We start from the raw sequence: 21,991 nt of genomic DNA, 5'->3' as shown, positions 1-21,991 counted from the left end.
CCGCTGTGTCCCACCTCGCAGGGGGGCAGCGTATGCGACTCCATCCTCACCGTCCGTTGCTCCTGCACAACCACAACCCACTCACCCCAGGCGGACTCTGTACGGCCTCTCCTGTCTAATCCCCTCGCGCAATCCACGCAAAAACACACGAAAGGGACCTACCTTTTAGCTGCAATCATCGCCGTCCGTAGCTCATCAAACCTCCCGTCAGATCGACGGCGGAGAGACCAACGATCAATACCCTGGCGCAGGTTTCTAACTTGCGCCCAGTCGCGTCGCTTTATAAAGAACAGGGAGGCATTGCTATCGTCGCCATTCTTCCTCTGCTTCCCGCCTTTATCGGCGCGCCGCCAAGAAAGAGACAGAGTCGGAGCCGATATAGTCTCTCTCTCTCTCTCTCTCTTTATAGGATATTTGAGACGATGTCATCGGCGGCGGCGGCGGCGGCGGCGGCGGCTTCGGCTTGGATAGAGCCGAGCTTGGACATGGACAAGCTCAGTTACGAGATCTTCTCGATACTGGAGACCAAGTTCCTCTTCGGGTACGACGACCAAAACCCTTTCCCGCCCTCTACTCCCGCCACCCCACTCGGCTCCGCCCTCCGGCATTCCTCTGCTGGCAAGGTTTGCATTCTCTCCATCGACGCCTCCGACGGAATCCTGGCCGGCGCCTCCCTCGTCCGCCTCGAGGCATCCATTCGTAAACAGACTGGCGACCCCGCCGCCCGTGTCGCCGATTTCTTCGATCTCGCCGCCGGATCTGGGGCTGGCGGAGTCCTTGCCGCCGTGCTTTTTACCCGCGGCCCCGACGGCCGCCCCATCCTCTCCGCCGCAGAAGCCCTACGCCTTCTCGGCAAGCACCACCGCCGTCTCGCCAACGGCGCCCAGCGGAAGGGTATCCTCGACGGCATTCTTTGCCGGGCGGGCGGAGGCCTGTTCCGGCGGGTGTTTGGCGACGCCACGCTGCGGGACACCCTCAAGCCGTTGCTCATCCCGTGCTACGACCTGGCGACGGGGGCGCCCTTCGTGTTCTCGCGGGCCGACGCTGTGGAGGCGGACGGCTACGACTTCCTCGTGGAAGAGGTGTGCGCAGCCACGTGCGCGGCCCCTGCTGCCGGCGCGCAGGCGGTCGAGATGCGTTCCGTGGACGGAAGTACGCGGATCCGAGCGATCGGAGGTGGGTTGGCCATGGGGAACCCCACGGCGGCTGCGATCACTCACGTGCTCAACAACCGGCAGGAGTTCCCCGCCGCGGGCAGAGTGGAGAACCTACTGGTAGTCTCGCTCGGAGGCGTTGAAGCACCGATAGCTTCTGGGAAGCCCTCTGCCCCGCTCTCCACCGCGGAGCTCTCAAAGATCGCCTGCGGCGCCCAGGTCGATGTGGTAAGAACCGTAGTTAAAAACCCTAAATGAGTAAAACCACAATGGTAATTAAATCAAATCGCAGGTGGATCAAGCGGTGGCAATGGCATTCGGGGACCGCCGGATGACGAACTACGTACGGATTCAGGGATACGGCTCAACGGCGAGGGCGCCGTCGGCGGCTGCGGAGTCTTCGCTGACGGAGAGGGGAGTGGAGTCGGTGCTGTTCCGCGGGCGGAGGCTGTCGGAGCGGACGAACGGGGAAAAGCTGGACGCCTTCGCGGCGGAGCTGATCAAGGAGCACGAACGGCGGAAGCGGAGCACCACCCCGGCGGTCATCATCAAGCCCTCCATGACGCCCTCCCGCTCGTCGTCGTCCACTTTCACCACCATGGCCTCCACCGTCACGTCGGCGTCATTCTGATCGACGGACAGCATTGCAAGAAAGGGATCTCGCGGTTCACGATGACAATGATGACCCATCGTCTGTATATTTTCTTCGAACCCACTTAGGCCTTTTCATTTTTTACAAAGCACCCCTCTGGCCGAGCCTGAGTGAATTAGCAGCTTCAGAGTAAGGTTTCAATCGCAATTCTGTTGTTTGTGAGGGTTTGATTGTTAATTGACATCTCCGGAGGACCAAATTGGGTGATGGCAAAAAAAAATAAATTAAAAAAAAACTAATTTGATGTGGGCACGATCATTGTTTCTAAATACGAGCGTTTCTTTATTGTGCTTTCGAGGCCACAGAATGTTGATTTTATCTTTTATATATTGTTTTCCTAAAAAGATAAAAAGAGAGTTCCAGACAATGAGACGTTGACTCGTTTAGCAGCCAGCTAATCGGTGCTACGTGCGTGGGTCCGGTGGCTTGCGTGTGGGTCCTGGAGAAGCCGCACGAGCGAGGAAGTCTCGCCGTTAAACTGGCGCTTGATTCGTTACGATGCCGACGTGCGTGTGGCTTTTTCTACTCCGCGTCTGGAGCCACGTGGACAAGAGGTACGATAAGTGTCTTTGAAAAATGACGGTGGCTTCCATGATGTCACTGAGTCGTCTCGCTGAGAATTTAGAGACAATTCGGCAGCGAGTTGATCCCTCCCTTGTTCTCCCATCGGAACACTGTTTTTTCTCCTTTTATTTTCTTATTCCAAATATAATTAAGACATTAAAATTTTCACGTTCCAATCATTAAATTTCCTTCCAAATTTTATTAGAAAATTTACCTTCAAACCTCCAAACATTTTTTTTAAAAAAACAAGAATTAATATAGTTTATTTACTTTTTTAACCAAAATATATCACAAGAACATAGAAGGACCACGAAAGTCCCCAAAGCTGCAAGAGTAGCAAGCAAGCAAAGCAGCCCCAGTCAGTCATCAGCCAGCCCTCGCAGACAGCATGCAACAAGCACATAAAGCATTTATTATCTCCTTCTATTGGTCTTCTCGGTGGCAAAAGACGAATACACTTTCCCCAACCTTCTATTCATCCTCTCGCTCGTTATAGATATGTCCATACAATATTTCCATTAGTCATGGATTTTTCATCAATACACCAATTAAAGGAGCTGAAAGATATTAAGTGGGTCGGTGCCTACATTCAATTTTCTACAATTCCACTGAGTTGAACCCTGTCGAGGAGAACAAATTAACACAGTCCTATTCCTTCTGCTGCATTGACAAACATAGCTTTTACCCCCACGATTAAGTAGATCTCGTTGGTACGGTGGTCCTCTCCTTCCTGCAGATATGATTAGCCATAAGAATTAAAATTATATTACAAGATTGATTATTTTATTTAGTATAATTTTAAAATTATGATGTAATATAATCAAAATTATAAAAGTAGTAAAAAGATAATAAAATTATTTACTAAACAATCTAATTACATTCAAAATCCAATTATATTATAAACTCAATTACATTACTCTTAATTAAATGTAGCCTAACTTAGTATATATCCAAGAGGACCACGCCATGCACACTCTGTGTCTTGATTCGATGCATGGAAGCTAAGCATGTGCTAGCTAGAAATCAATAAAACCTGATCATCCTTTTCTTCTCTAAGGCAGTACTGGCTAGTTGATGGTGCAGTGACAGCAGAGCGACGAGATGATGATTGGGTTGTTAACAGCCACATGCATGAAGATGAAGGAACGTACGAGATTGTCCATGCATGCGTGGGGGACCTTAAGAAGACTCTTCGATTAAAAGCAAAAGCAGCATCCATGCACAAACGTTAAGGAATAAGGACTGTGAGTGAGTTGATCAGTAAGTGAGTGAGTGAGTGAGTGAGTGACTATTCAAATTGGCAGCGAGTAAAAGTAACAGAGCTCCGCGGAGAGAAGACTTCTCGTGTATGAAAGAATTAACTAGATGAAATTAAAACAAGGCAATAAGAGCACTTTAAATGCCCCACGGCCATGGTACAATGGTATAGTTACTTTAAGGTGAATTCCTAGAGGATCACGGATTACTTCTCAGTAGGTGTGATATGCATAAGCACTTTATGTTGGAAACATATTGTAAATGAAAAATTAAATTTAAATTGTTGGATCAAGATTGAGATCATTGATTTGAGAAGGTATAAGTGCCTTTTGGATAGATCAATCTCAACCATTGATTGACATCCAAATGAGGAGACATTGTATCTCTTGGGAAGAGATATAATCTAAATAATCCAATTCAAATTGAATCGTTGAGATCTAATTGAACCGAAATGTTCTTATACCTTTTCACTTAGTATAAATAATACCCCTCTCCTTTTCATTTTACTCACTCAATTCATTTCAATTCAAAGTAAGCATTGTATTTCATACTTGCATTTGGAGAGTTCGAGAAGTTTCTTCGGTTTGGAAGTCTTGCGATTTGCAATACTACTATCGTAAGATAAAATCGTTATATCTTGGGAGATGATTGCTGTGTTTTGTGAGCATTGTGTGCAGAGCAAATTCATTTTAAAGAAATAGAGTCTAACTCTAATCTCGAGTTCACTAAAATGATATTATATCGTTATTTTGTCCACGCTCAGATTGCACTATCACCAGATCCCAACACTTTATTTGAAGGACAAAATTTTATTAAGGATCCATGGTTCGAGTACTCGATTCAGACTGCACACAACCCCTACAATGATGGATGATATGTGAAAGTCAGATGGTGACACACTACCACAAGTGCTTAGGCTGTATTATTGGATGGACGAACCAGGGGAGGGCCACCGACACCTGTATTATAAAAAAAACAACCTGTAATTGAGTCCTTAGTTATAAGTTTTATTTTTTTATCACTATTAATACTTTTTAATCTCTCATTCTGGATTAATATATATATTTATTATGGTCTAAAGTGTTTAATATATAATCCCTGACTAATCATCGGAAAAAAATCTCTAAGCTAAAATGGTTAAATGTATGGATAAATTCTTAAATATATTGACTTTTCCACTAAACCCTAAAATGGACCCCCGAGTTAAAGCCGGGTTAGCCTAACACTTGCCTTTCCCTTGCGGCTACTTATTTTATAATTTAATATTCAACTTATGTTTAATCCTTATTTTATAAAATTTATCTTTAAAATTTAATATAGGAAAGTAAAATTCATGGTAACAAACCTAGAGCTTTGTAATATATAAGAAAATATTGAACTGAATGAATTTTAGCCCACACTTTGTAAAACTAAAGTAAATTTGGCCCATAAAAAGGCTTGTGAGGCTTGCACAACAATCAATAGCACAAAAGGAAAAAAGAAAAAACAATTACACTAAAACCAATAGACAAGGAGAAACAATTAAGAATAATAATAAAAGAAAATTGAAGATAACTTCCCTGCAGGTTTCCAAGGAAGAGTGAGAAATTGGTCAAATTGGCCATTGTTATCCAAACTCAAGCTAATAATAATATTCAAGTCAACTCTCCTTTGCGTCATTAGAAACAATCAATATTTCCTGTTGACCTTACCATTTTATTTTATTTAAAAAATAAATGTTCCTACCAGTTCCATTTTCCTTTGAGTACGATCTTAAAAATAAGTTGTCAAATCTCTTTTATAAAAAAAGCTAATAACCTTTTTCTAAATTATTTCATTATTTTATTTCACTTGATGTAATTCAAAAACTAACATTATTTTTTTAGTTGATAATAATTTAAAAAATAATTAATTTGGTTACGAAAATTTTTTATCTATCATTTAGATAAATCAGAAAACGTCCCATATATTTAGATCAACCATCTATTAAAAAAAATTTATTAATTAATTTGTCAAAATCAAGATTCAATTTTTAGATATCTAATAAATTGAGAATGCGCCCGTCATTTTTAATGAATGAAAAAAATTATTTTATCTTTCCAAAAGTTAATTAATTATTAATTATTAGATATAAATTAGTGTCTATTAAAGTGGTAATTTTACCCCTATAATTTATTAAAAAGAGTCTCATAAAATTTTCGTAATACAAAATATATATTTTCATAATCAAGTCTATTCTTTTACATTTTATATGAAAATATTTATCTGTGTCACATTTTTTTAAATTATAATTCAAAATTTATAAGTCATGTTGGAAACAATTTATTATGCGTTATGTTAAGTCAAACAAGTAGTTCACCAAAAATTTGTTGACAAACTAAGGCAAGGTATACTTTAATGCAGTTAAGAGGAGCATTTTAATAATAGTAAAATTATAAGGGGGCGTTTTGCAAGCATGCGGTCAACGATCTAGTCAGCAACGAAATATTAAATGGCGAACGACACGAGTTTCACACGAGTAATTATGCGCCACCAATAGCGACTTTGATTTATGAGTTTCTCTCTTTTCCGCGATCTTAAACGCATAAAAAATGGGACGAATAATTAAACAATTAATCTTGCTACTTTGTTTTTAATCGTTGGTTAATCTCGGTATTAATTACCAGGTGCACTGCGCATGCGCTGGTCAGCAGGTAAGCCATGTGCATGCACCTAAAGACGACCGCCACGTGCCATCCGTTCCCATTGTTTGTCATCGTCCCCATCGAGCTCACAATTAAAGACAAAATTTCAAAAGGACCCATTTTAGAAGGCATAAGATTTTGACTGCCAATAAATGTCAAAGAGGGGATCTTTGAGAATTTTGCCCAAATTATAAGGACCGGACGTGGTTTGAACCAGATTGGACCCGGTTCACACGGGATCAAAATCGTTGACTTGGTCAAGTTGTTCCTCAGCGACGAGGCAAATAATAAGCTCCAGTGCGCCTCGCTGCTCGCTCAGATCTTCTCGCTTGGGTCGACGGCAGCGGCTCTCGCCACCCCGCTCGTTTGGCTCTCTCCGGCGTTCTCCGCTCGCTACGGGTCGAGCTGGTGTTTCCTGATTCGTCGATGCTTCTCTCCCCTCAGCGCTTTTGGATCTTGCGATTGACGGGAGTGAGAAGGAAGCGCGTGGCGGCGGACGCTTGTCGGAGGGAGGAGATAGCTAGAGTAGTTGATTCGAAGAATTTTCAGCGGGGTGTTTTGGCTTCAGAGGCGACCTCCGCTTTGGGATTCAAAGGTGTTTTTTCCCCGTTTACTATAAATAATTCTTACTCATTTTATTGGTGCACGATTTTTGTCTATTAACTGAATTATGCTGTTGTATGGAGCGGATAGTGCACTTTATCGGATCTGAAATTTATTTGTTTATACTGAAGTTATTACATTGGTGAAGTCTGGTGTGAGAAAATTTTGGGATTAGATTATCATGGTGGGTTTTGAATTTTGATCTTTATTCTTATGTTGGATTTATACAAGGAGACGGCATGAACCCTTGAGTCCAAACAGTGAGAAATGATATGGATAGTATGAACATTTCCAGAGGATGCTTAAAAAGGCAAGGTATCTAATGGCTTAAATCTGAAAGGACTTCTTTCTCATTTTGATATAGTTGTTAAACGAATTTGGAAGTGGATGTAGATATTTCTTTGTACAACCTAGGAAGATTTGATGTTCTTTATGTTGGGATCACTAGTGCCTTAGATGCCACTGGACGGATGGAGATGACTCTAAAACTGCTTGCTAGATTCCACTTTTCAAACCACATACTTGTGGATCCAAATTTAATATCCCAAGGATTTTTTCCACCATACACCCCTATCATGACATTTTTATCTCTTTGGTAAAAAAATAAAAAATACAAACCATTAATCTGTTAGACGAAGTCAAAGGCCACTCTAACACTGCTTATTAGATTTTCCCGCCTTAAAGTAGATATTCACAAGAAGGGGAGCCTTGTCACAATGATAAAGTATGACTTAGAGATCAGGAGTTTGAGTTTTGGAAACGACCTCTTGCAAAATAGGATAAGGCTGTGTATAATAGATCCTTGCAAAATAGTATAAAGTATTGGTGGGAGCTTCATGCACCGGATTGCCTTTTTTTTAAAGTAGGCATTCACATGTCCAACTTCAATGCTTCTAGAGTGTAGAATAACTTCCACTACAAGCTCATATGATAAAATCTTCAACTCTTGTGGGAGAATAATCACAAGGACACCTAGTTAATGGGTTTCATCATTTATCTATAGAGAAAATATAAGTGAATATAATATTTGAGAAAAAGAACAATAAAAAATCAGAGAAAGCATTGGCCACACTTTGTACAAGTGGCCTTTCAATCCTCCCTATATTTCTTTCAACTTTTCCCTACATTCCTCTTTCAATTATGATGAACTTTCAACTCTGAGAAGATGTAAACCTAACTTTTAACGCTCCATGGACAAAAAAAAAAAAAAAAACTCAAGAAGATAATCATTTTTGATACAAGCTCCTTGGTCTTCCAAAACCTTCAAATTGTCTCAGAACATCTGAGTTTCAGAACACTGAACACTTCTATCTGTAGGAAAATCAGTCTTTATTTGACACTATTGGACTGGCTGGAACTGGCACTAGGTTGTTGGCCTAATGTTGAAACAAACTGAATACTTTGCTGTCTAGCTATCACAAGGTTTTATGCAAGCTTACCAAGTTGGTGAAGGCGCCAGAAGTTGTTGCCAAAATTCAGAGTTCAGAATCCACAGGGTGAAAACCAGTCAAATGTGCTCAATGCTGGCAACATGTTTACTGTGTCAAGAACCTTTTCTAGTTTGTTCTGTTATGAAACCTCACTTGGAAATCTAGTGAAGTATATACTTCATTTTTTTCTTGGCTGAAGTCATATTTTGTGCATAGTTATTCTACTTGACCTAATTGATAGGTACATTATCTTGAGGTGTCCAAGCAGCTTAAATTTGGTTATACTGAGAATAATATGTCTGCCATTTTCATGACGGGCCAACATATTTTCCTAAAAAGGAATCCTGATTGTCCACTAAAGTTAACATTTCAACCTACATCTTGTCCTATGCAAAAGGAACTTATCACTTCATTGATATTTGGTAGCCCATTCTGTGCTAACCATCTTGTTGTGTACTTGTGTGCGTGTGCATGTAGTATGTTTTTATATCCCTATAAGATGCCTTCTCTTTGTTGCTTACTCCACCTCTTCAGGTAAGCTGCATATTGTGAACCAGGAACCACATTCTTGAATACACTGCAAATGTCCTTTTAGGTCTCAATGATGTGATGCTTTATTCTGATACAAGCTTTGGCTCTTGATTGGAGTATGTTCATTATTGTTTTTAATAAATGACTAAGTTCACCTATGACCTTGGTGTGCCTTAACACTTAAACTTATGTCATATTTCCCTCACTTATGTCTGCTCTTGCAGATAACTCTCGATTGATATGCCCCAGCAATCTACATCTATAAAGAAACTTGATAAATAATCATTCAGTGATGGCTTGCTTTTCTTGCATACTCAGGACGAAAGAAATTTCACGCCAGCAACATAACCAATTCAGTGAAGGTAACATGTCCTTGACGTTGTTCTTGCATTTAACTTATTTGCTTTGATACTTACAATAGCTTATTCCACCTGTCTTTGAAACTTTAGCATTCTTATTTTTTTCTTCAGACAATCATGAATTGAAAGTGTTACAACCTACACTTTCGAGGAACTGAAAAACACAGACAAATAGATTATTCTACCTTTCTTTGAAGTTTTGACATGTTTTTTTTTCCACCAGACATTCCTGGAATCGAAAGTGTTACAATCTACACTTACAAGGAACTGAAAAATGCAACAAACTGTTTTAGTCCAGCTAACAAAATTGGAGAAGGAGGTTTTGGTTCAGTGTATAAGGTGATTTACTAAATTGTGTAGACTATCAAAGCTAGTAATTTTAGAAAAAACACCTTGTGACATCAGTTTATTGATACAGGGAAGACTTAGAGATGGAAAATATATTGCTGTAAAGGTGCTGTCCTCTGAGTCAAAGCAAGGAGCACGGGAGTTTCTGACTGAAATTACTGTGATCTCTGGCATAATCCACGACAATCTCGTCAAGCTGTATGGCTGCTGTGTAGAGGGATCTCACAGAATTCTTGTTTACAACTATCTTGAGAACAATAGCCTCGCACAATGCCTTCTTGGTACCTAATTTGCTTCTTAATGCCTTTTATATTAGTTTTCATGTATCTTGACTTACTAGCAGACTAACAGCTAGACCCCCCCATTTATAGCACACGATAATGTTCTAGTTACTACCTTGTTTCAGGTTCCAACCGCAATAACATTCATTTCAATTGGAGAACACGCGTCAAAATTTCTGTTGGTGTTGCTCGTGGACTTACATTTCTTCATGAAGAAGTTCAGCCACATGTAGTTCACAGAGATATTAAAGCAAGCAACATTCTTCTCGATAAGGATCTAACACCAAAAATTTCTGATTTTGGTTTAGCAAAGCTTCTACCAGCTAATATGACACATGTCAGTACTCGAGTGGCTGGAACAATGTGGGTGTCCTCTTGTCTGAAATTCATCTATTTGTAGAAAAATGTAAAACCAACCATGCTTGATGTAATATATAAAATATCTGCTATTCTTGAACTCCATTTTAGAAATCTAAACTGATTTTGAGGCTGGACCTTGTAACGTATTTAAAATTTTCTGCATAGTAAAATAAGGCCAGTGGCAGTAATCTCCATGGCTTCTTACTTTAATGTACTCACAAATCTTCATTTTCTTTGTGCAGAGGATACTTAGCACCTGAGTATGCGATTCGTGGACAAGTGACAAGGAAGTCAGATATTTATAGTTATGGTGTTCTTCTGCTGGAGATTGTCAGTGGAAGATGCAACACAAATACAAGGCTGCCTTATAAAGATCAATTTCTCCTTGAAAGGGTAAGTATGAAATAGATGATGACTTTTAAGTTTCACATACAGTAAATATTCCAGTAAGCAATGTTTTGTTTATGAAAGGTTCGTATCTGTCATGGCATTTTTGTTTAGGTTGGATACTCTAGCTTGCAAATGGTTTTGAAATATGACAGAGGCATTGCACACATGAGAAACTTTATATTTTTGTAAATAATGTGAAGTACTGTCATGGTGTTTGCTAATCATATTGTCAAATTGGGAATTGTGTGTTTCAGAATAAATGCAATTATCTTGAAATCCTGGCATACTAAATAAGATTCTCTCGTAATAGTTTTGAGCAACGTTTTATATTCAACTTGTTGGGTACGACCAGCTAGGAAAGGATATTTGCTTGTGTTTGCACACGTCATATGAAATAATAATCGAAGATTACTTAATCTTTTATTTGGACTTGTTTGATTAAAATACTTGGACATTTTTTCCCTCTCTTGACCTTATTTGGAAGTATATTTACAATACTGCCCTTTTGTAATTGGCATGGTGTCAATATCGTTACTTTCTGTTCAAAATACTTGGTATCAGATTGGTAGAACTAGTAGAATTAATAGGATCAAAATTGACAAGAAAAAATTGAAATAACAAGAGAAAATTATAAAAATAATAATATTAACAGCAAACATTAATTTAATATTATAATATTAGTCGGATGTGTATATTAGTATGTATATCATATTGTGTGATATTGTAAGTATACCACTATTTTTGTTACATTATTTTTATACACTCACTAATCTGATCGGTTAACATTGATTGAACAATTGCTATAACTAAGTAAATACTATTATTGGTACGAAAGATCTGAAAATATTATTAATAAGATTGATCAATATTGGGTATTACATGTTAAGAAAATATTAATTGAGTGCTACTTCAGTATAGTTAATATGATTAATTTGATAATAATTAAATTATATTTAATAAATAATCAATATGTTATTATTATTATTATTTTTAGTATTGATTATGTAAATATTTTTATTTCGTCTATTATTATTTATGTTAATTGTAATTAAATATTAATTCATAAATAATTATAAAATTGTTGCAATTATTATTTTTTGGTATTGGCAATATCGATATTATAATATTAAAATAGCTGATTTATCAATTAATTAGTATACTACTTATTAGATATTTTCTTGCCTACATTATCAAATTTATCAATAATTTAAAACAAATTTCTCATGTATTACAATATATCTGATAATATCATTTATTAAGTATAATTAATAATTAATATGTATTGTATACTAGTTAAAATAATTGATATACATATTAATGTTTACTATGTATCTTATTATAACACTTATTAATGTCATTTCTATTAGCTATTATCTAATATTTTATATAGGACAAAAATCAAAAGCATGTCCTTTTTGTTTGAATCATCAAATGGTGCCTTTATCTTCAAAAGGGTATTCCATCGAAGAGTTTTTGCTAAATTTGCCTCTTACCTGATCACCTTAAAGAAACCTAACCAAGCCTTTTTTTTTATCTACCCTGTCACTTAAACCTATATGAATCCCATCCAAATAACATTATTATTTCTATCCTTTGTCATAGGCTAAACCACAAACATTGTTTCATTTGTCTACAAATGTTGTTTCGTCTCCCTCCTTACTTCTGATTGTGTTTCTTCTCCATTTTTATATATTTGTTTTGGATTACCTGATATTCATGTAGAAGCAATTTTGATTTCATTCTACATAAGGTTGGGTTGTCTGGAACCATTCTATGCTCTCACTCATCTTTTTTTTGACATTTTTAGATCCATGTGGTAGCTTTGTCAAAAATATCACCTGAGCTTGTATCTCAAATTTCATAGATAAACACTCCTTTGAACTTGTTTAGTCATTCTATCTCCTTATTTTTTTTCACAAACGAGCATTGTTGTGTTCTTTGGAACCTATTGAGTTGTTTTATACTTTTGTTTTATAATTTTAGGTGAGCTTATGTGCATGTATCACTTTAACAATTGCATAGACCCGAACTGCTTAATTAGAGACAAATCTCTACTTAGAACATATTAGTCAATATACACTTCATTTTTCAATTTGGCCAAATTTAGGTCCAACTTGTCAAAACTACTATATGGACCCAAAGCACCCAAATATCACAGATCCTTTGTTATATTCCTCTGAATATATTAAGTCGTGCAATACCTTTATTTTATAATTTGGGCATGTTAATGTCTATATAACAATGTTAGCAAACCCGTACATAGACTCAAACTGCCCAAATTCTACAAATGAATCCTCCATTGTACTCCTTAGAACTCATTTTATGCCTTCATTTTTCAGTTTTTGCCAAGTTTATGTTTGTCTATCAGTTAACAAAACTGCTATATAGACACAAACTGTGCAAATAATACAGATGAACCCTCTGATGTGTTCTAACTACTCAAAGACCACCTGGATTTATTCTGCGTTTGTTTTCTAATTTGGCAAAAAATGTTATAGGGATCTAAGTTTATCAAAATTGGAAAACAAAGACATAAGATGGCTCAATGGATTGCAGGGAGCACCACACAATAAAGGAGCCAAAATTGCTACATGGACCTAATAATACTCTGATAACATACCTAATAGTATAGAATGAGGCTTCAAGAAACACAACAGATAGAGAGAATATTTTTCAATTTGAGGTGGTCTAGCTTCTTGTACAATTTTAACCAATATTATATAGCCTCTTTAAACAATTTAATCTTAAAGAAGCACAACTGACTACTCATATGTGAATTTTAGTCCGTTTAGGTCTATATAGTACTTTTGGTCTTAGTTTTAGCTAAAACTACTATATAAATCTAAATTGCCTAAATGCTCAAAATTGAAAAATAAAGGCATAGAATGATTGAATAGGTTTAAGGAGTACAAAGGAGTGCTTATTTGTGAAATTTGACTAGTATAAGCACATGTACTATTTTTGGCAAAATTGGTACATTGATCTAAAGAACTAAAATAATAATAATAATAATAATGAAAAAAAAAAATTCAAAGTGACAAGCAAAAGGGTCTAAAACTACTATTTAGTTTAGGATTCCCACTTACTTAGGTTCATCTAACACCGTAAAATTGCTACACGATCATCTAGGGTTCCAACAAAAACATGACTACACATGCTTCAAAGTATATAAACTTAAAACTGAGTAAAGCATCTTAAACAATAAATCCTAAAATTTCTAGAGACGATGTACCCTAAAATCAATAAAATCAGAAATCATACATCTTCTAGGCATTTCATACTAACCTTGGATGGATTGTTCATGGTATAAGGTGTCTTCCTTGCGGGTTGTGCAACTTAGTTCAATTGAGAACCTAAGACAATCTCTTTGGGTGGCAATTGAAAGGGCAAGGAGTGTGAGAGAGAAATATAAAGGGGAAAGAGAAGATAAGTACGAGCACAGGGGTTAATGAATAGTTCTGGACAATGGGTTTGTTGGTTGGGCCTTTGGTCTAGTTTTTGGGTAGGCAGGTGAGGATGCAATGGTTTATGTGGGGTTAGTGGTAAACTTGGTTGGAAAATTGGGTGGGGTATAGGACGTGATTTTGATGATAAATCAAAAAGGGCGCCCTTTGATGATTTAGAAAAAAAAGGATGCTCTTTTAAATTTCACCCTTTTATATAAGTAACTTGTACGTAACAAATAAACTTATATAGGATACCATACAATGAACATTACATATATTTGAAATTACAACAAAGTACTTTAAAAACCTTATTACTATTTTCTGCTGCACCAATTGTCATCTGTTTGACTTTCCCTGTACTTCCCATGCACAAACACCACATTGAAAGGGAACCTCCTATGTGGTAAGTTTTGAATATTCTGCTTTACTTCTCTTCACTCTCACATGATCTCCCTTCCTCTGCTACTCTTTGCTCTTTGATTATTGTTCTCATTGACACACAATCATATGTTTATTTTATTTTAATTTTGATGGACATGGTAATTGGTGTTTTGTCCTGTCATGCTGATTCCTCAGTCTTTCATGTTCATAATTTATTTGGTTCGATCCTATTGGTCTCTTGTTAATTAATTATCTTTAGCAGCTCCATTACATACATAAGACCTGATAGAGTTAGGTGACTTTGTCAGACATCTGACCTTACCATATTTGTAGCAGTTCAGGTGAGGTATGTAGGTTTGTAGTTTGACTTTGTCACCCAAGTGAATCACATCAAGTGGATAGATGTTGGATTAAAGCTCAAAATTTTCTCCTCATCTAATGTGAAGTCTATCTATTGTACTTGGTTGGGTTATTAGGGACTAGGGAGCCTATATTGAGTTCTGACATGGCACTTTGAGCTAGCTTGGCCAAATGGGAGTGCCATGCTTGGTTTATTTCAGTCGGTGCTTTAGAGTTTGTTACATATTGGGGTACCTAAATAAGTGTTAAGTCACACTTGTTGATAATTCTGGAGAAAATCAGTTTTATCTGTTTTCTTTCTGGATGAAACCATGCATCACTTGGATTGGGGTAGGTAATGGGTATTGTTATGCCCATAGCATTAGGAGTGGAGTGTTTTTACGATTTGTGGTTGTGGTCTGATGACAATTTTCATGGCCAAGCTCAAAATTTGGTTAAAATTCAATCCCAAAGTGGGCATCTGTAATGATAAGTTTAAATCAAAATCTCTTAAGGGCAACTTCAACCTGGAAGCTTCTTGAATTATGGTTGTAAACAAGAGAACTGAACAGTCTTTGCTTCTTTTCCTTGCTGATATAACTCCATGTCTAGTTTCAGTAGAATAACCAACCCAAATAGTTGGAGCTCAATCATCTACTTTTTGTTGTCCTTGGCAGTTTCAGGAAAGAAATCTGCTGTGAAAGTGTTTTAATCTACGAATTATGAATTCTGTTACTTGGAAGTGTTTTAATCTACAATTATTCTTTATGCACAATGAAGATATTTTGCATCTTCCTTGGAAATTTTCGGGTATGCAATTGTGTGTACTAAGTAAGACTCCTTAAGTACATATTTATCTTTATTGGATGTATTAAGTAGCACACCCTTATGATAAAAATAAGTTCCTCTATGCCGATGAAATGACTTCCCTAAATCTGCAAATATGGTTTGCTATTGTACAGTCCCCAGATATCACGAATGGACTTCTCGTCTTGCAGACATGGGCATTATATGAATCTGGCAAGCTGGTGGATATCATAGATACTTCTTTGACAGATGACTTAGATGTTGATGAAGCATGTAGATTCTTGAAGGTCGGACTGCTATGCACACAAGATGACATGAAGCTTCGGCCCTCAATGTCAACTGTTATAAGGATGCTGACTGGCGAAAAGGATGTAAACTCTGTGGAGATCACAAGGCCTGGTATTATTGATGACTTAATGGACCTTAAAATTAAAAGCAAAAACAAGGCTGATCCAGTGAATGCATCCTCCACATCATCTGCTCTAGACACGCCCTCATCCCTAGACGATACAACGCATGCATTCATGAGCTTCACGACAATATCTGAGCGAGATTGAAGATAACTGACGGTTGAAATTCAAGAACTAACTCTCTAATTCTTTTTCCCAAGTTGTTTATTTCTTAATTTTGCATCTTGTAGATTCCTCGTCGTGGAAAATCCCACTAGGATTGTAATTGATACATAACTCGATTGTGTAGAAATTTTGAAGAATAAATATGGAATTGTTTTCTTGATTTAATCTGCAATTTTGAAGTTCTTCCTGGTTTCGTTATAGTTACTTTGAATGTTTAAGTGGCTCATGAGTCAGAAAAACTATGCTTTTGGTGGAAGATTAGGGGAATGATTAGTAGATGTCTCGTGAATAAGATAAAATTGGTAAAACCCATTGAGATGGTTCCTTGGACCTATCGGTTCCTTAGCCTCTCTGCCTCTTGGGTCTCCTAGCTCAGGCTCTCAACTTTCGACTCTCAAGTCACTGTCTCCTTCACTTCTTGGTCCCTTGGCGATGTAGGACCATTTCAGGAAAAGAATAAATCATCGCATAAATCTCAAATTATTTTTGAAAAACAATAAATCATCGCACAAATCATGGATTATTTTACAAAAAATAATAATGTGAACCAGTCTCATATTATTTAAAGAATTAAACAATGGTGAAGAAAAAAGACTGTGGTCTCCTTATAAAAGGTAGTCTTTTTTGGTATTCAGGTACATACATAGACCTACGTACATCAAAGCCCTAATACTCATCTTCTTCATCTTCTAACTTGAGTGTTAGAGTGACTGCACTGGGGAAATCCTGATCGTCATTTTAACCCTCTTCCTTCTTATTTACCTTTATCCAAGCTCTCAACCACGTCATCATCTTCATTGTTTTCAGTGATTGACAATTAAGTTGGCAACAGAGCCAACTTATCGGTGATTCACTTGTCGACGTCCACGGGTAGGATCATATTGCACAGTCTATGGTAAAACTAAGTTAAAACCTACACCAGAACATGAAGATGGATAATGCTAGAAGGCTTAATGTCATCGTCATGGTAATAGAGGATTTTGACAAATTGGTAGCGGCGACGGTATAAGCGGTGTTAAGGGGCAATCCTCGCATCCTCCAAGGATCAATCCTTCAACTGAACCACTGCCCCAATCGGTTGAAGCGACATTGACGCATCAGAAGGTACCTTGGTCTACAAGAACGCCACAAACTGCTTCCCCATACCAATCTGTAAGTCCGTTGCTAGAGAGCCTTATCTTTTGGTAAAACCCCTCATTGAGGTTTTCCAAGGGGAAAATACCCTAAATTTGGCGGATCGAAAGCTTCTCGAGGTCTTCCGTTCTCGAAGGATATCCTCCAAGATGAATTGCTAAGACACTTTCGAGTATTACAAATTGAAAAATATAATGGAACTATAGATCATGAGAATCACATCTGTAAATTTGAGAATGCATTTTTGTTATATTAGTATATGGATGACGTCAAGTGTCGAGTTTTCTTGACCACACTCTCGAGCTCGGCACAGAGATGGTTTAGTCGGCTCCCTGCTTCTTCTATTTAAACCTTTGAGGAATTAAAAACTGTCTTCATGCAACACTTTGCAACCGGTTGGAGATATTAGAAAACCCCACATGATTTGTTCGCCCTTAGGTAGAAATTCAAAGAATATTTGTTGGATCGAGAAGCGCTAGAGGGGGGAGGTGAATAGCGCTCGCGGCTATTTCGTTCGATTATCGGAATCGTAAAACGTTCGTCAAGTAATTAAAGCAGCGGAATAAAAAAAGAAACAAACACACAAGAACACGGTCGTTTATTTCGTTCGGAACCCAGATCGACTCCTACTCGAAGGCCCGCGATCCTTGATCACTTTCCGTGGGCAACAACTAAAATATCATGAATAAGTACAAGTAGAAATAAGTACAATTGAAATTGAAATAATACCGACAACAGAATAATAATAAATGAAGCTTCGGGTCGTCGGCGATTGTAACAACACTTTAGAATCGACTCTTGAGCAGCACACAGCAGAAGGAAAGCTTGTCAATTATTGTTTAAGCTAGACGTCGAGTGCTGCTTTTATAGTAAGCTCAAGGCGCCTTGAAAGTCTCCGAAGGCGCCTCCACAGCTCCGAGTCCACCATGCAGATGAGCGCTGACTATTCTGCGCTTATCCCATCTGGAGGCGCCTTCATGCACCCTAGGCGCCTCCATCCGCTGGTCTAAGGCGCTTTAAACCTCTTCCAAGGCGCCTTGGACGATGCTGTGCTGGTTTCTTCTGGTTCGCACCCGAGGCACCTCCAAGCCCCATGGAGGCACCTCGACACTGTTCAGCCGAGGCCATTTTTGCACTTTGATCCCTGCAAGATATGTTAATCCTAAAAATACCCTGCAGCACAAAGTTAACACAAAATAATATAATATGAAAAATGGAATGATATGACAGTCTCTAGACTGTCCGGGTCTGACTTCGGATTTCCGTCCGAAAACCCTAGGTCGACCCGACGCCTACTGTTCCCTCTATGGGGAACGCGTCCTCACCTACTCCACTTAGGAGATTTACCTGCTGTCAGTGCGATCCTCCAGATCGACTGGACTTTTGCTCAGCACTCGAAGCTTCCGGACTTTCTGCTAGACATCTGCTTCCCGGCTAGTCCAGTCTTTCACCTGGTTCGCGACACCAGGACTTTCCACCTAGGGTTACCACCCCCTAGGACTTTTGCCTGAAGCATTCGACCTGCCAAGACTTTCCGCATAGGGTTACCACCCCCTATGACCTAGGGTTACCACCCCCTAGGGTTTTTACCTTGCCTAACCACAGTTAGATCTTTTCTCTGAAACGCTTAACAGATTTGTTAGATCACTAAACACCTTAACTTTGAATCCTTTGCCATTATCAAAACACGAGTTCGATCGTCGGATGCTTCCCGCACCAACAATCTTCCCCTTTTTGATTATGACAACTCAAATTTAAAGTTAAGTAAACAGATATCAAATAAAGAATAGATGCAAATTAAAACATTTAAAGCAAGCATAGCATCAATGAATATTTTGCTAAAGTATACTCCATGAATTTAAAGCATAGCATCAAGTTTAGGCTCCCCCTTAACTGTTACTCCCCCTTTAATATTTTGTTATTCATTATTTAAAATTTGAATTTGCTACTCTCATTTTTGAATTTGATAATTATTCGAGTATTTGAATTTGTTACTCTCCTCCTTTGCCATATATCAAAAAATAATCAAAATAGTCATTCGATTTTTAAAGAGGGATAACAAGATTTTGATAACACTTAACATTTTATAATTTTCTTTTCTTACCTTTTAGCTAAGTGAAATAAAGATCTAAAAATTAATAAGGGTTGATTTTAAAGGATGATGTTAGCCCTTTGGAAACTTAGTTAAAATTATAAAACCACTAGAATGTGGAACCTTTTGATAGTCTTTAACTAAGTTGAAAAGCTAGTAAAACTATACGTAGAGAAGTACTTGTTTAGATTTTGAAAATTTGTTAGAGAAATATTTGGAGCCAAATAATTTTTGAGAAAACATCTTTGAAGCCGCTTTTTACTTAGTAGAAATTTTTGAAAGCAATGAGTTAAATTTTGCAAAACTATGTTTTACTTAGGAAAGCAAGAATTTACAAAGTTAGATTTCAAAGTGGGCTAAGTTTTAAAATTTTGAAAATGGCTATGTAAATAAAAATTGGAACTTAGCTAAGCTCTTTGCAAGTATTGGATTTTGAAAACTGTAGCTTAGGTTAAAAACTTAGCTTAATTTTAAACAATACTTAATTTTGAACAATACTTGTTAAATTTTAGGACAAGGAGGGAGTGGAGTAGCTAATAATTGAGGTTAATTATTCAGTTGGTCCTTAAGTCCAAGCATGAGTCAAATTGAGCATGAGTCAAATTATCGATTATGATTTGGTCAGGTATCAGAGCCCTAAAGTATAAGCATGCTTAACTTTAATAGATCCATTTCCTTCACTGACTATCTAACATGTAGCTACTTGCTGATTGCCTAGAGGACAACAGCTTTCACTTGGTTAGTCGAGTTAAGTCATTTAGTCCAGTTAGATTTGACTAAGACTGGAAGACTTGACTGAAGTTAATAAAGTATTTAACACCCAGACTCATATTGATGCACAGAAATAAACATTCTTGAGTCTAGGCTATACCCTATGCATCTCACACCATTCTATGTTTTTCAAACACAATCAAGGTATACCTAGGTGTTTGTGAGATGCTCTGACTTAAATCTAGGGGAACATGATATCTAGGGTAGAGCCTAAGTTAAGTCTAATTTTTGAAACTTCTAAGAAAAAGGAGATTTTAAAATCATTATGTTTCCTATATTTTTAAAACCAATTTAAAGGTGATTTTGAAATTATACTCACAATTTTGAAAAAGTAACACATAAGTACTCAATTAAATATAAGACAGCTAAACATCAGATAACCAACTCCAAGATGCAATTTAAAAGATGAGTAAGATAGCCAAATCCAAGAAGTGAGTGACATATTCAGACAGTCTAAAAGATAGAATCAAGCAGGCAGATCATCAGCTGGAGGATCGGCTAGAGGCTGCTCGGGTGGTGGCTGAGGCTGTCCCTGACGCCGAATCTCGCCTCGGAGAGATGCGAAACCACATCCATCTCGGATCGCATGGATCGAAGGAAGCGATGGCTATCTAGCATAGCTCATCGCGTCTGAGTGGACCGGATCTCGAGTCGAGTGAGTCTGTCCTCGACAGAGAGTGGTGCCGAAGATGAAGGCCCAGCTGATGTGGAGGGTCCGGCAGAGGTGGAAGGATCTGTGAAAAAGTCCCCTGCCAGGAAATCGGGCCACTCCTCATCCGCATCTGGTACGTCCTCAGCCTTTGGAGCACCAGGGGCAGCAACTGGTGGTGGTCGTCCCTTCCAGGCCAGAATCCCCTCGACAGTGACCTCTGCCCCCGCTAATCTAAGGCTACACTGACCTAACTCATCATAAATGGTAAGTGGGATGAGTACCCCTCTAGTGATGTCTATCCTAGAGCTGCAGAATATCTGGGTCAGGATATGACAGTAAGGCATATGAATCACTCCAGATGTAACTGTACTAGATGCAAGAATGATGTTATGAAACATATGGAGGGCTATGTCTATATGTAGGCGCTGGCTGAGGGCGTACAGAAAGAATGAGTGGGACGATCGCATCTTCGAGACGTCTCGAGATGAGATGGGTAGGATGCATGCTGTCAGGACTCTGTACATAACATAATCCTGAACGCGAAGAAGAGTGGATCTGAACTCGGTCAGGCCCAAGGGTCTCTCCTCCCCAAAAAAATGCATGTAGATGTCATCTAAGGTAATGTGGGAATAGGGATCACCAAAAGGTAGCTCCCTACTCGGGTAACATAAGAATGTATACTGAGACTCCCTAAGCTCTAAGCTGGTGCGAAGTAGGGAGGGAGTAAGCTGAAGGTCAGTACCACCAACTCTGGTGGAATAGGTACTATCATCAACCTTTTCAAGGTTGTGATAGAACTGGGCACACAGGTCTTGATTGACTGTTGTGGTACAGTCAACCAGTTTATCTAGATGATAGTAGTTTATCATCTGGATCGCGGGTTGACAGTATTGGGATAAAAATTCCCGACCAATATATCTAGATTTAATAGACTCAAACGTGAACCTAGCGAAATCTATCCTATGCTGTTCCGAGGGGAATCTAGGGTCCGTGGAAGGGGCCCTAGCCGGCGTAGGATCCACAATACGACGCTTCCTATTGTTGACATTATACAAGAAAAATAGCAAAACTAGCAAGAAATTTAGGTAATAAATGATTGAGAAGAGTTTAGATTATACCTCGGAGGCATAGCAGGGATTAAAGGAGGAAGAGATGGGTTGAAGGCGCCTTGGTTGGGAAAAATCGGACTTGAGTTGTGTTTC

The 21,991-nt window shown here is 38.4% G+C and overlaps 2 protein-coding genes across 4 annotated transcripts; both read left to right on the top strand.

The window, feature by feature from the left end:
- The first annotated feature begins 290 nt into the window (after positions 1–290).
- Positions 291–2,058, top strand: LOC122041823 (patatin-like protein 3). Its single transcript, XM_042601651.1, has 2 exons — positions 291–1,382; positions 1,447–2,058. Exons 1-2 carry the CDS (start codon positions 423–425, stop codon positions 1,783–1,785), a joined length of 1,299 nt encoding a protein of 432 aa, XP_042457585.1. The 5' UTR covers positions 291–422; the 3' UTR covers positions 1,786–2,058.
- A 4,497-nt stretch (positions 2,059–6,555) lies between these two features.
- Positions 6,556–16,305, top strand: LOC122041822 (cold-responsive protein kinase 1-like). 3 transcript variants are annotated; one of them, XM_042601648.1, is made up of 8 exons: positions 6,557–6,885; positions 8,858–8,970; positions 9,079–9,216; positions 9,437–9,552; positions 9,632–9,842; positions 9,968–10,205; positions 10,445–10,595; positions 15,721–16,305. In XM_042601648.1, exons 3-8 carry the CDS (start codon positions 9,147–9,149, stop codon positions 16,120–16,122), a joined length of 1,188 nt encoding a protein of 395 aa, XP_042457582.1. In that variant the 5' UTR covers positions 6,557–6,885; positions 8,858–8,970; positions 9,079–9,146; the 3' UTR covers positions 16,123–16,305. The 3 variants fall into 3 exon arrangements, with proteins under 3 accessions (XP_042457583.1, XP_042457582.1, XP_042457581.1); XM_042601649.1 differs by lacking the exon at positions 8,858–8,970 and having other exon boundaries at positions 6,556–6,885; positions 15,757–16,305; XM_042601647.1 differs by lacking the exon at positions 8,858–8,970.
- The last annotated feature ends 5,686 nt before the right edge of the window (positions 16,306–21,991 follow it).

This window comes from Zingiber officinale, chromosome 2A (assembly GCF_018446385.1).
Source record: "Zingiber officinale cultivar Zhangliang chromosome 2A, Zo_v1.1, whole genome shotgun sequence".
In the NCBI taxonomy this organism is placed as follows: Eukaryota; Viridiplantae; Streptophyta; class Magnoliopsida; order Zingiberales; family Zingiberaceae; genus Zingiber; species Zingiber officinale.
The sequence above is the reverse complement of the archived record's forward strand: the minus strand, read 5'-3'. Positions and strand labels throughout refer to the sequence as shown.

What these genes read in the sequence shown, in the direction of transcription:
- LOC122041823 (XM_042601651.1), top strand. Translation starts at nt 423, where the DNA reads ATGTCATCGGCGGCGGCGGCGGCGGCGGCGGCGGCTTCGGCTTGGATA. An exon ending in GCGGCGCCCAGGTCGATGTG is followed by an intron (nt 1,383 to 1,446) that starts GTAAGAACCGTA and finishes ATCAAATCGCAG; the next exon opens with GTGGATCAAGCGGTGGCAAT.
- LOC122041822 (XM_042601647.1), top strand. Translation starts at nt 9,147, where the DNA reads ATGGCTTGCTTTTCTTGCATACTCAGGACGAAAGAAATTTCACGCCAG. An exon ending in GTTTTGGTTCAGTGTATAAG is followed by an intron (nt 9,553 to 9,631) that starts GTGATTTACTAA and finishes TTATTGATACAG; the next exon opens with GGAAGACTTAGAGATGGAAA. An exon ending in CCTCGCACAATGCCTTCTTG is followed by an intron (nt 9,843 to 9,967) that starts GTACCTAATTTG and finishes ACCTTGTTTCAG; the next exon opens with GTTCCAACCGCAATAACATT.